At 52.7% G+C, this 11,006-nt stretch overlaps 1 protein-coding gene and 1 long non-coding RNA gene across 5 annotated transcripts in view; one reads left to right on the forward strand and one right to left on the reverse strand.

Moving 5' to 3' along the window:
• The window catches only part of TJAP1 (tight junction associated protein 1), a 40,251-nt gene extending 30,609 nt beyond the window's left edge, over positions 1 to 9,642 (forward strand). For 2 of the 4 annotated variants that reach the window (XM_072927222.1, XM_030268539.4), the window contains exons 7-12: positions 586 to 747; positions 1,364 to 1,430; positions 1,904 to 1,933; positions 3,134 to 3,241; positions 3,928 to 4,011; positions 5,679 to 9,642. In XM_072927222.1, the coding sequence (XP_072783323.1) occupies positions 586 to 747; positions 1,364 to 1,430; positions 1,904 to 1,933; positions 3,134 to 3,241; positions 3,928 to 4,011; positions 5,679 to 6,995 (1,768 nt within the window). In that variant the 3' untranslated portion in view covers positions 6,996 to 9,642. The remainder of the gene's footprint in view (positions 1 to 585; positions 748 to 1,363; positions 1,431 to 1,903; positions 1,934 to 3,133; positions 3,242 to 3,927; positions 4,012 to 5,678) is intronic. The other 2 variants (XM_030268542.4, XM_012572454.5) reach the window with 1 other exon arrangement.
• Positions 9,643 to 10,042: 400 nt separating this feature from the next.
• LOC140683753 (uncharacterized) lies at positions 10,043 to 10,868 on the reverse strand. The gene is made up of 2 exons (XR_012055162.1): positions 10,818 to 10,868; positions 10,043 to 10,756 (listed from the first exon to the last, which is right to left on the reverse strand). It is a non-coding gene; the product is annotated as an uncharacterized lncRNA (long non-coding RNA).
• Positions 10,869 to 11,006: the final 138 nt, after the last annotated feature.

Genomic DNA, 11,006 nt, shown 5'->3' on the forward strand with positions numbered 1-11,006 from the left:
GTGAAGCTGACTGGCCCTGCAGGCTCCTCTCAAATCTTCAATCTTCTTGGGGCCGTGTGGGCAGAGCTTTGGTCTTTGCCTTGCCAACCTGTGCCTTGCGTGTCCCTCCTGGTGGAGGGGGAGGGAACATGGATCCCCAGTGCAGGTGCAGGCAGAGGAGTTGGTGGGTGTGAAAAAAAGTAGATTAAGTCTTTAACAGAGATGGAGAGAGGATTTTTCCCTTCTATTCGTCCAACCAGGACTGGGTTAAATTATTGATTGGATTTCATTCATCAGTGAGGGACACTGGAGCTGTGCAGCTCATCTGTCTTTATGCAAGCACTGTAACTCGAGAGGGAACTGGGAGCCATGGCTGGCCAGCTGGCTTGTACTTCTTTGCCCCTGCTCCAGGAGTGTTTGTCTGTCTGTCCTGACAGAGATGTACCTCTTGCTTCATGCCTTGGAGTCTCCTGAGGGTTCAGTTCCTGACTTCCTGAGGCCCCTGTGAGGGCTCTTTGGCCCTAGTGCAGGGCAGCGGGGTGGGGGTGCTGGTGTGGAATACTCCTTGTGCACTCAGTGGTACCTTGCTCCTGGTTCCTGCCCCAGGCTACTGCAGCATGAGAATGAGGAGCTTCGACGACGGCTGACATATGTGACTAACAAAATGGAGGCAATGGAGAGGGAACTGGAGTCGGGTCAGGACTACCTGGAGATGGAACTGGGCCAGAACCGTGAGGAGCTGGAAAAGTTCAAGGATAAATTCCGTAGGTATGACAAAGAAAATGAGAGGGGTAGAGCTAGAAAGATCCCTCACACCAAAGACTCCCTCAGCTGTCATGAGCAGGCTGTGGCCTATTGTGCAAGTCAAAGGTGTGCTGCATCCTTGAAAAGGTGCACATCCAGGCTCTAGGGGAGATGAAGGCTCTGTAGCCATTATTTCTTCCCAAGTACAGTGTAGGAATGCTGCCAGCATGAAAGACTGATGACAGGGAATTCTTCATCTGTTGGATGTAAGCATGTGTGCAAAAAAAGCCACTGGTGGCTGCAAGAAAATAGATCCTTGCTTTACCTGAAAAGTACCTTAGTTAAAAATCATTGCCAGTCACTGGTAATGTGCTTAGATGTGACATAGCTGAGAGGAGTACTCCAAAGTCATCTACATCCCCTCCTGCAGGATCCTTTCTCCCTGCCAGCCTCATCTTGCCTCCAGTAACTTGGGGTCTGAAAGCCATCATGTGTCAAAGGTGAGGCATAGTTAATATGCCTGATTGTCTTAGTAGCAGTCTTTCTGAGTTCTGGAGTTGGTGGTGTTCTTGGCACCTATGAAGCCAACTTGAATAGGTGCCTGAGATCCATTCCCAAGCATACAAACTTGTTTCTATAGGTTGCAGAACAGCTACACTGCTTCCCAGAGAACCAACCAAGACCTGGAGGAGAAGCTGCATGCCCTGGTGAGTGCCCTATTAAATCACTAGAGAGATGAAGTGGAAGAGACCAATGTGTGTTAGGGGCAGATGGGGGAAGGGGCCTTGTCTTTACCCAGCAGATGTGTGAGGGCAGTGAGTGAGGGGTGAGATTCTGGCCATGATCATCTACTCCCCATTCTGGCTGGTGTCATGAGTGGTTTTCTTGATTTAGTGAGCCCATATTTGGTCATGCATGAGAGCTTTGGTTCCTCACAACCTAATTGCATGGTGTTCCGTCATGTTGCTTCAGTCCCTCTCAAAGTGCCAGGGATGTGTCAGCTAGTCTTGGGGTGGTCATCCTGGGAGGATGGGGCAGTCGGAGCAGAGCCAATGTGCGTGTATGTCTGTTGTGTGCATTCATAACACTCATGGCTGTTTCTTTTCTCTCCCTCCCCCTCTCTTTCTCTTTCTCCTCCCCATGCTGCCGCTGGCACACTCTGGGCGCACTCACCTCTCAGGCCTCTCTCAGCCAAAGCTGGATTTTTGCAGTTGCGTCTTTTCGTTTGTGTGTTTTTCCTTTTTCCTCTTTACGTGTCTCAGCCTGTTGGTCTCATTGTCAATCCCACATACACCATCTCAGATGGAGGGGCCCCAGCCCTCGTCCAGCGAAGGGCTCACCTGGTATCCAGCAGCTGCCCGCAGATGCAGCAGGTCCTAGCTTGCAGGGCTCCATCTTAAGAGTGTTTGACTCTGAGCCAGCTGGAGCATGGCATGTTGGGAAGTGGTGCCCATAAGCTGCAGCACTGCATAAGGTGTGGATGGCTGTGAGCCTTGTTTGCTCCCTTTCCTTCCCCTTTTGAGCTGTGAGCAGGCAAGTCAAATAGCTGAGGTGCTGATTGCCTTTGTGTAGCCCAGGATGAGATTTCTTTGGTTCTAGAACTTGAATTTCTTGGGTTAATATTCACCACCAATTATTCATTGTGCTGGTGCCTGAAGAGACTGTATACTGGTGAAGTACTGGCTCCCCTATCCACTTGCCTGTTGCTGTGCTGTACCTGTGATGCACAGCTGGCCCTGCTGGACACAGCCTCATAACACCCTTGGGCAGTTTGGAAGAACTTCTTGAGACAGCAAAAGTTTGGTTTTTCTGAGCTGCTGTCCCTGTACCTGAACTGTTAGAGAGTCTGAAGAGACAAGGTTGCCTTCTTTACGGAGGACATTAGCTGAACTTCAAATGAAGCGACAGGTTCTTTTACTTACTAGAGCAAGGCTTAAACTCTTGCAAGATGGTGCCTTCCTTTCCCCCTCTTGTCCATTCAGTATTGACTGCTATTTTCAAGCAGTATTCTTGTTTTGGTTTCCCCAGGAAGGAAGGCTGAGTATCACAATCTCAGAGGTCTTTGCTATCAATGGCAGGTTGGGATTGATTGCTCAAAACCACTAGCTTTTTGTGAGGCACCATGGGAACCAGGGGCAGAGAGGAAACACGCTGGTGCTGCAAGAAGAGATACTGCATCAAGGAGGTTCAGACTCAACCTGTTGTCTCTGTAGCTAGCAGAGCAGCTGGTCTCATTTGGCTTTTGGAATCACCTTCTTTGAAGAGGGTTGTGTCCCTTGTCTGTCTGTCTGGAAGTTTTTTGTATCCCAGCTGAACATGTCATTGTGCTATGCTTGGGGCTTGGCTGAGGTGGGTGGTAAAGCCAAGTTCTGTGTTTGAGAGTTTTAAACCTGGTATTCTTGCATCCCAGATCAAAAAGGCAGAAATGGACCGCAAGACGCTGGACTGGGAGATTGTAGAGCTCACCAATAAATTGCTTGATGCCAAAACCACCATCAATAAGCTGGAGGAACTCAATGTAAGTGTCATTCTGCAAATGACTGTGAAAGTGTGTGAGGTGTGGGCTTTTGCTTTTGTTCAAAGTCATTAGTGTAAAGGAGCCCATGAATGACTCCAGTGTGTATGGAAGTGCAAGAGCTGTACAGGATAGCAGGGACAGACAAACAAAAGAGGGTCTGAGCGGTTGAACAGGGAAGAACAGATCTTCAAGGTTGATGTATTTGCTCTTTTAGGCTTAGGGTTTGACTTGAGTCTGGGCTGTACCTAAGGAGGGGTCATTCACTCCAGAGCTAGGAGGGAGCCTTTTCTACACCATTAATATAGAAGTTCCTGGATCCAGTGCTTGACCCTATTAACTGCTCTCAACTCCTTCCAGTCTGTCTGCATCATCAGATATAGCTGAGCTGTGGGATGGGAGAGAAAAGGTGGGGTTTTTGAGGATAGTTAAAATCCCCAGAGGGAGTGGGGCTTGATACACTGACAGTGGATATGCCAGGAACTAAGACTTGAGTTGAAAGGGCACCGTGGCTGAGTTGTAAGAAAATACTTAAAAGTACAGGGAGGAAGGAATGGCAGTGCCCTCATGACAATTCATCAGTTGCCTCTTCTGGCTTCTGTTCAAGCAGTATCTGGCCAGTTGGTGCCTCTTTGGGTAAGAGTTTGGGCAAGTCTGACAGTGTTGCACACTCGTGCCCTCTCTTGCAGGAGCGCTATCGACAGGACTGTAACCTCGCAGTACAGCTGCTCAAGTGTAACAAGTCGCACTTCAGGAACCACAAGTTTGCTGATGTGAGTAGTAATCCTGATGAGGTGGACAAGAAGGGCTCATGGGCTTTGACTGCATTTTGCTTTCTCTAGCTTTCTCCACAGAGGCTGCTGGCCTCTCATCCTTCAGTCTCAGAGGTGGAGGGAGGTTCCTGTTCCCACTCCCACTGAGAAGGCAGCACAGAGCTTCTGCCAGCTCCCCTTTCATGACAGCTCCATTTCACAGTTCAGCCAGGAGCTGTTATAAAAAGCACAATAACCTTGAACTTGATAGTCTGCTGGGTGCATGCTGGTAGCTGGCAGGAGGATAGACCTCTCTCTACTCTGCTCCATCCTTTTTCTTTCCTCACCTGGCTACATGGAAGGGCCATACTGCCTCATAAGAAGCAGCAGCAGTCTGATCCAATGTCACTTATTACTCTGAGGAGAAATGTGTGAGGCAGCATTCAGAGACTTCTGAGCAGGAGAAGCTGGTAACAACTCACTTCCCCTTATGGGGAGGGATGAGGGTGGAGGCAGTTTAGCTCATCCTGCTCTCATCTTCTTTCACATTAATAGTATCAATTCTTTGGTTGAAAGTATTGTCCAGGCTTTTAACCCATCTCTCTCTTTACCATACCTCTAGTCTCTGTCCCTTGTTGTGTTCATCTCAGCAAAACTACATGCTTGTCTTTTTTATCTTAGCAGGTGACCACTATGTCACCCTCCCCCCCTGTGTCTCAAATTAGCACTCTTGAGGTCAGTGTATCAGTTACTGCTGGGGTAACCTTGACCTCTCTCCCAGCTGTCCCCTCTCTCTGGAGCTTTGAATTCTGCCCCTCAGAGCAGAATTCCACATGGCTGCCACTGGAGGGAGTTTGGTTCTGAGCATCTATGCAGACAGCCTGCCTCACAGCCAGCTGTTATGCAGTGTGCCCTGCACACCCTGATGTGGGTGCAGTTTCCTTCTGGCTGTGATGGGACAGACCTCGCTGTGCCACTGGGTGGCTTGGGGACCTCTGCTCTCCATATTTCACTTACCTGTGGTGACCCAGGTGAGGGCAGCTTAGCAGGGTGATGGGGAGAGCAGTAGTGCCCATTTGCAAGACTAGGGGTAGTGCTTACCCCCTGATGAGACCCCAGACCCCAGCTGATCATAAGCCCTATGTTTATCTCTCTGAAATGGAGAGAGTGAGGAAGCGGGGTGAAGTGTTGAAGTTGGTAGGAGCACAGGAAGGCATCGATCCTGGTCTGGGGGCAGGCTGCCAAGGCAGCATGGTTGCAATATGCATTCAGGGAGCACTGTGGATCTCAGCAGTGGGGGCTGTAGAGTCACTTCAGTGCAACCACCAGCTGATTTTCCACAGATCAATAGATCCCTTCCTAGCATGTGCTGGCTGGGCCTTATCTCTGTGCTCACAGGCATGTGGGACTGAGACCATGTGCTGTCTCTACCTGTTTGCTTTGCCACATGGGGCCTGTGAACCATGGCATACAACCATGACTGCTGTGACAGCTAGAGAGCCTTGTTAGTCACTCATGGGGCAGGTGTGCTTTAAAAAAAGATACCCTTCTGAAGGCAAAGTAGGTGAGTGCTAGGGTCAAGATAATGACTACAAAATACACATGTAGGTTGGTTGGAAAAGGCAGATTCATTAAACTAAATTGCTTGCATGGCAGCCCCCTTCTAATGTTCTTTTCCTTCTCCCTAGCTTCCCTATGAGCTGCAGGACATGGTGAATAAGCATTTGCACAGCACACAAGAGTCTGCAGGCCCTGGCCAAGAGGCAGCCCACACCTTGGCTCCATCTGATGTTGTGCCCACCTCAGTCATCGCCAGAGTCTTGGAGAAACCAGAGTCTCTGGTTCTAAATTCAGCCAAGTCTAGCAGTGGCAGCTGTCCCATGGCTGAGGATGTCTTTGTGCATGTGGACATGAGCGGAGCCCTTCCTGATGCCTGCAACAGTGCAGGGCAGCTGGGGAAGGAGGGAGGAGATGTGGGGAAACAGCAGAATGGTGGCTGCAAGCCACAGAGCAGTGTGGAAGGGGTGCCTGAGGAGGTGCCTGCCTTTGAGAAGCTAAGCCCATACCCTACTCCCTCTCCTCCCCATCCTATGTACCCAGGGCGCAAAGTGATTGAGTTCTCTGAGGACAAGGTAAGGATCCCAAAGAACAGCCCCCTGCCCAACTGTACGTATGCTACGCGCCAGGCCATTTCCCTCAGCCTGGTACAGAGTGAAGATGAGAGCTGCGACAGGCACCGGACAGGCCCCAGCAGCCCTGCTTCAGAAGGGCACCGTTCAGCCTCCAGCTGTTCCTGTCAGCAGTCCCCCAAAGCAGCCAGGGCTCATGGCTCTTCACAGAGCAGCCCATTCAGCAGCCCTCCCCAAATCCCGAGCGCCTTTGCCAGCTCTGCCAGCTCTGAGGAGGACCTGCTGGCTAACTGGCAGCGTATGTTTGTGGATAAAGCACCGCCCACCTCAGAGCGAGTGCTGATGAACCGCACGGCTTTCAGCCGTGATACGGCCCCCGAGCTCCAGAAGAGGTTCAGCCGCTCCATGCAGGAGCTGGGTAGGGCAGCCTCAGCTTACTCGGATGGTGAAGAGTCTGCACAGAGCTGCAGCTGGACCGTGAGCCGGGACTCAAGCGTGGACACAGACAGCACTGAGTCCAGAGCCCGCAGGAGCCATTTCTCCTCAGACTATGGTACAGATTTCTCCCAGGATGAAGCCCAGAAGCTGTTGCTTGAAAGTGGTGGAGGCACTGCTGAGCCTGAAAGCCCCTCACCAGAGAAGCACAAGGACTATGTAGACCTTGGCTTGCCTGAGAGCCCAGCTGAGGAGAGAGAAATGCTGCTCCAGGGAAACAAGGAGAGCAGCCAAGGAGCTGTCCAAGAGGAAAGTGGAGAAGGCAGGGTCAAGCCTCATTTCAGTCGGCCGCACCGCAGCCCCAAGAGGATGGGGGTGCACCACTTGCATCGCAAAGACAGTCTGACACAAGCCCAGGAACAGGGCAACCTTCTCAGCTGAGGCAGAGCAAGAAGTAGCCACGCTTAGCAGAGCTGTGGGATGCCCCCATCAGTCCACCTGTGGGAGAAGCCTCCCTTAGTACCCTCTTCCCAGGGGAAATCTCTGAGATTTTATATTTATTCTCTTTTGCTACCTGGAAGAGCTGGGATCTCCCTTCCCTGGCACCTCAGACCCTCAGTACAAGCACACACAGTGTGCAGAAGCACACCCACTGCCCCAAGACACTTGCAGCTCTCTTCACAGCCTCACACTGGTGCCTGTACCAGAGCTAGTTCTTGGTACCCCTTGTCCTGGTGCTTGTGCCTCTTTTTGCTCTCATCTCCCTTCCCACTCAGGTACCTGAAGCCCTGTGTGCTCTCGTGTTGTTTCCCTGCAGCTGCTCTGCTCTCTTTTAACTTGTGCCAACAGGGCAGAGTGCCTGTGTGGTGGTGTCTGATTCCCTGGGAGCCCCAGCCGCTGTGAGTGGGGCACGAGGACTCTCCCAGCAGATGGCTGTGTGCCGTGGGGATGAGCTGGGATTGCTGCTGTCTCATTTTCCTCCTGGGTTTTGTTTTCCCCAGCCACCCACTGGGTGGGTCTCCAGAATCTGCCTCTGCAGGTCACTGTCATGTGTCTCCAGGGCTGGGCTCAACACCTGGTCCCCACTGAAGCAGTGCACAGGGGCTGGTGCTGTGGTGTGGGGAAAGGGCGCTGCCTGCTGAGGTGGTTTGGGGAGGCAGTGCCTGGTGGATGCTGGGGTTTGTATTTATGTGTCTCCTCCCTCACACCTCTTCCCCTGTTCTCTGTGCTGTTGTTTTGTTTGAACGGTGCTGATGCTTTGCTCTTGGGTGGGCTTCTTTCTTCTTTCCAAGCCTTTTGTTTTGGGGTGTATTGTTTTTTTCTTTCCCCCACCCCGCATAAACAGACACAGCTGTTGGCGGCCAGTCCGATGCCTGCACTGAGGGTGTGTTGAGGAGTCTCAGCTATCAGAGCTGCACTCCCCTCTGATCCTGGCCTCCAGCCTGCAGAAACCCCTCCAGACTTAGGAACAAGGTTTTTCCCCAGGCAAGCAAGGCATGAAGGATGCTACCAGGCTTTTCTGGGAAGGGCTTGGTGCAGGGCCAGCAGGGATGCGAGGGCAGCACGCTGAGGAGCTGCTCCCTGCAGATGCACTACCTCATGGCTCGGCAGCAGCCCTTCACCTTGCACCCCTCCTCTGGGGGGCTCCAGACTCTGGTGCCTCTCTGGGGCCTCCCTTCCTGGGTAGGGCTCTCTGTGTGTTTTTCCTAGGGTAGTGTGATATTGTGTGACTTTTCTTCTCAGTCTTGTGTGCTCAGTGTCTTGTTGGGGGGGAGGGCATGGGAGGGGTCTGTAGATGTAGGTATTTTTTTGAGGGCTTACAAAGCCCAGGCCTCCTGTTTTAATTTTGTCCTGTGCTCTTGTCTGTCTGGTATTTCTTGGCTTCCATGGGAGTGCAGGGCAGAGAACAGCCCAGTTCCCTTCACCATACCCCCTTCAAACCCTGCACTCAGCCTGCTGTCTGGTTTTTGAGTTGGGTTTGTGTTGTCCTCCCACCCTACACCATGCAGGCTCTTCACTGAGCTGGAGGAGAGCATTCTTCTCTCCAGAAGGGAGCATCTGTTCATATGCTTACATCAAGATTTGCAGCCAAGAGCTGTCTGGGGGCCTGCTCCCCTCCCCAAGCCCCTGTCTCTGTAAAGGGCTTGCAGCTTGTAGCTGGGGCCGGCCAGGGCTTCAGCTTGAGCCTGGAGGCTCCAGGGCCAGTGAAGGGGAGCTGTAGGCCTCTCTGACAAGCTGTGTAGGTTGTTTTATGGACCCTGGGCAGAGTTGCTGCCTACACACTCACCTTGTTTCCCACCTGGAACAGCTGTAGAGTTGGATGCCACCCTCTGGTGGGGAGGTGGGACTCAGTATTTCACTGCAGTGTTTCGCTGTGCAGACAGGCTGAGAGTGGGAGCCTCCTCTGAGCCTGCAGTGTTTATCTCCCCTATCCCAGTTGTGGAGGGGCGGGGGATTATCCTTGTGTTTGCTTCCATCAGTCACTCCACTGCTGCATTTCTTTTGTTCTTCTGCAGCACTGCTGAGGATTTGCATCTGCAGCAGCTGCCAGATCCTGCCTCACAGATGTCACCTGGGGTTGGCTGCTCACTGAGTGAGCTCTGAGGCTGCTGGTGGCCTGCAGTGGGGGTGGCATTGCCCCCCCAAGGCTCAGATCCATCTCCCCTGAATCCTGGCATGCTGGTCAGTGGACAAGACTCTTTTGCTGAGGCAGCTGATGCTGATGATGCTGAGCTGGCTTTGCTCTGCTTTTGGTCAAGGTACACTGAAAAGCAAAACAATGAAGTGGAGGGGTGGCAAAGGTATGCCCACCACCTCACCAGACACTTGTGTTTTGCAGCATTAGGATGCTGGCAGAGGTTGAGGGGGAGTGGTGGCCTCAAGCAGCAGCAGAGCCCTCTCTTGCCCTGTGGGCATTGTGTTCTGTGCACTCCTGCCCACCTCCAGCAGTATTGGCTCTGGGGCCTTGAGCCCATCTGAGTTCCACTGTCCCAACTCCAGACTGTTAATCTGTAACTAATGTGGTTTTTTTCTGAGATTTTCAAACTGATGTATATTTTAAGACCAGAAATAAACTATTTTAAAAGTAGATGGCAATGGCAGGATTGTACTTGATACTGAATAAGAGCTGAACTGGAATGATCCTGAGTATGTGAAGGCATAGAGCTAGCTACTCATGATACAGTGTCCCAAGTTTTTTGAACTGTGTATGCCACCCATTGTCTTGTCCAGGGAGAGAAATTCTATGACCTGTAAGCTGATGATGTAAGAACCACTGAGTGTTACTCATAAGATTCTGCCTACCCCATTTCACATATTTTGCTGGCTGTACTGGCTGATCTGCCTTGGCCCATCTCCACATTCTCATCTAGTGTAGGATAAGGTGTAGCTAATCCTTTTTAATATTTGTTGGTTTTCTTGTAGCCCCAGCATTTGGAGTCATCTGAGAGTATAATTTCACTTCAGAAACTGAGTGACATGGGACCACATAGCATACCCCCTTGCTGGGGTTCTTAAGAGGTTTATAATTCTAGATTCAGTATTTTGTGTGAGGGGATGACTGTACATACCCCAGTCAGGAAGCCCTCCAAACATGAGGCAGAGAGTTCCTGCAAATTGCTGATACAGACAATTGAAGTGTTTCCTTTTCACATTGAAGAGTGATGCAGAGGTCAGAGGGCTGTGAAGAATTTTCTTCCATCTTCCAACTCAGGTTCCCTGTGCCTTTCTGAGCTGACTGTATGCCAGTCTAACACCAGAAAGAGTGTCTGGTTTCTTTGTCCCCATAATTAATGATTTTATTCCTTGTTCCCTTGAGTAGCAGCTGCTACCACAATTTAATCTTCTAGCCTAATATGAGCCTTGAAACACGATCTTCCTTGTCAGCAAGGGACGCTTGGCAAAGCGCAGGCAGCGCAACCCACGGTGCTGGTGCGGGCTGAAGCCTCCACCAGGGTGTGCACGGCTGGTGTCAAGCTCCCTGCAGAGCTGGATTAGCCCAGCTCGCTTCCTCCTGGCCCGAGGGAGGGCCTGGGGGACAGAAAATCGGGCTGGCACCGACCTGTCCCCGGCGCCGGGAGGGACCGAGCCGGGAGGCGGCGGGCGAGCGGCTGGCGCCCCCTGCCGGCGCTCCGGGCCCACAGCGCCCTCCCGCTCCCGGCACCTGCCCGGCCCTGCCGGCACCGCCCGGACCCTGCCGGCACCTGCCCGGACCCTGCCGGCACCGCCCGGACCCTGCCGGCACCTGCCCGGCCCTGCCGGCACCTCCCGTACCCTGCCGGCACCTGCCCGGCCCTGCCGGCACCGCCCGGACCCTGCCGGCACCTGCCCGCCCCTCCCGGCACCGCCCGGCACCTGCCCGGCCCTGCCGGTACCTCCCGGACCCTGCCCGGCCCTGCCGGTACCTCCCGGACCCTGCCGGTATCTCCCGGACCCTGCCCGGCCCTGCCGGTA

The sequence above is a fragment of the Taeniopygia guttata genome, chromosome 3 (assembly GCF_048771995.1).
Source record: "Taeniopygia guttata chromosome 3, bTaeGut7.mat, whole genome shotgun sequence".
In the NCBI taxonomy this organism is placed as follows: domain Eukaryota; kingdom Metazoa; phylum Chordata; class Aves; order Passeriformes; family Estrildidae; genus Taeniopygia; species Taeniopygia guttata.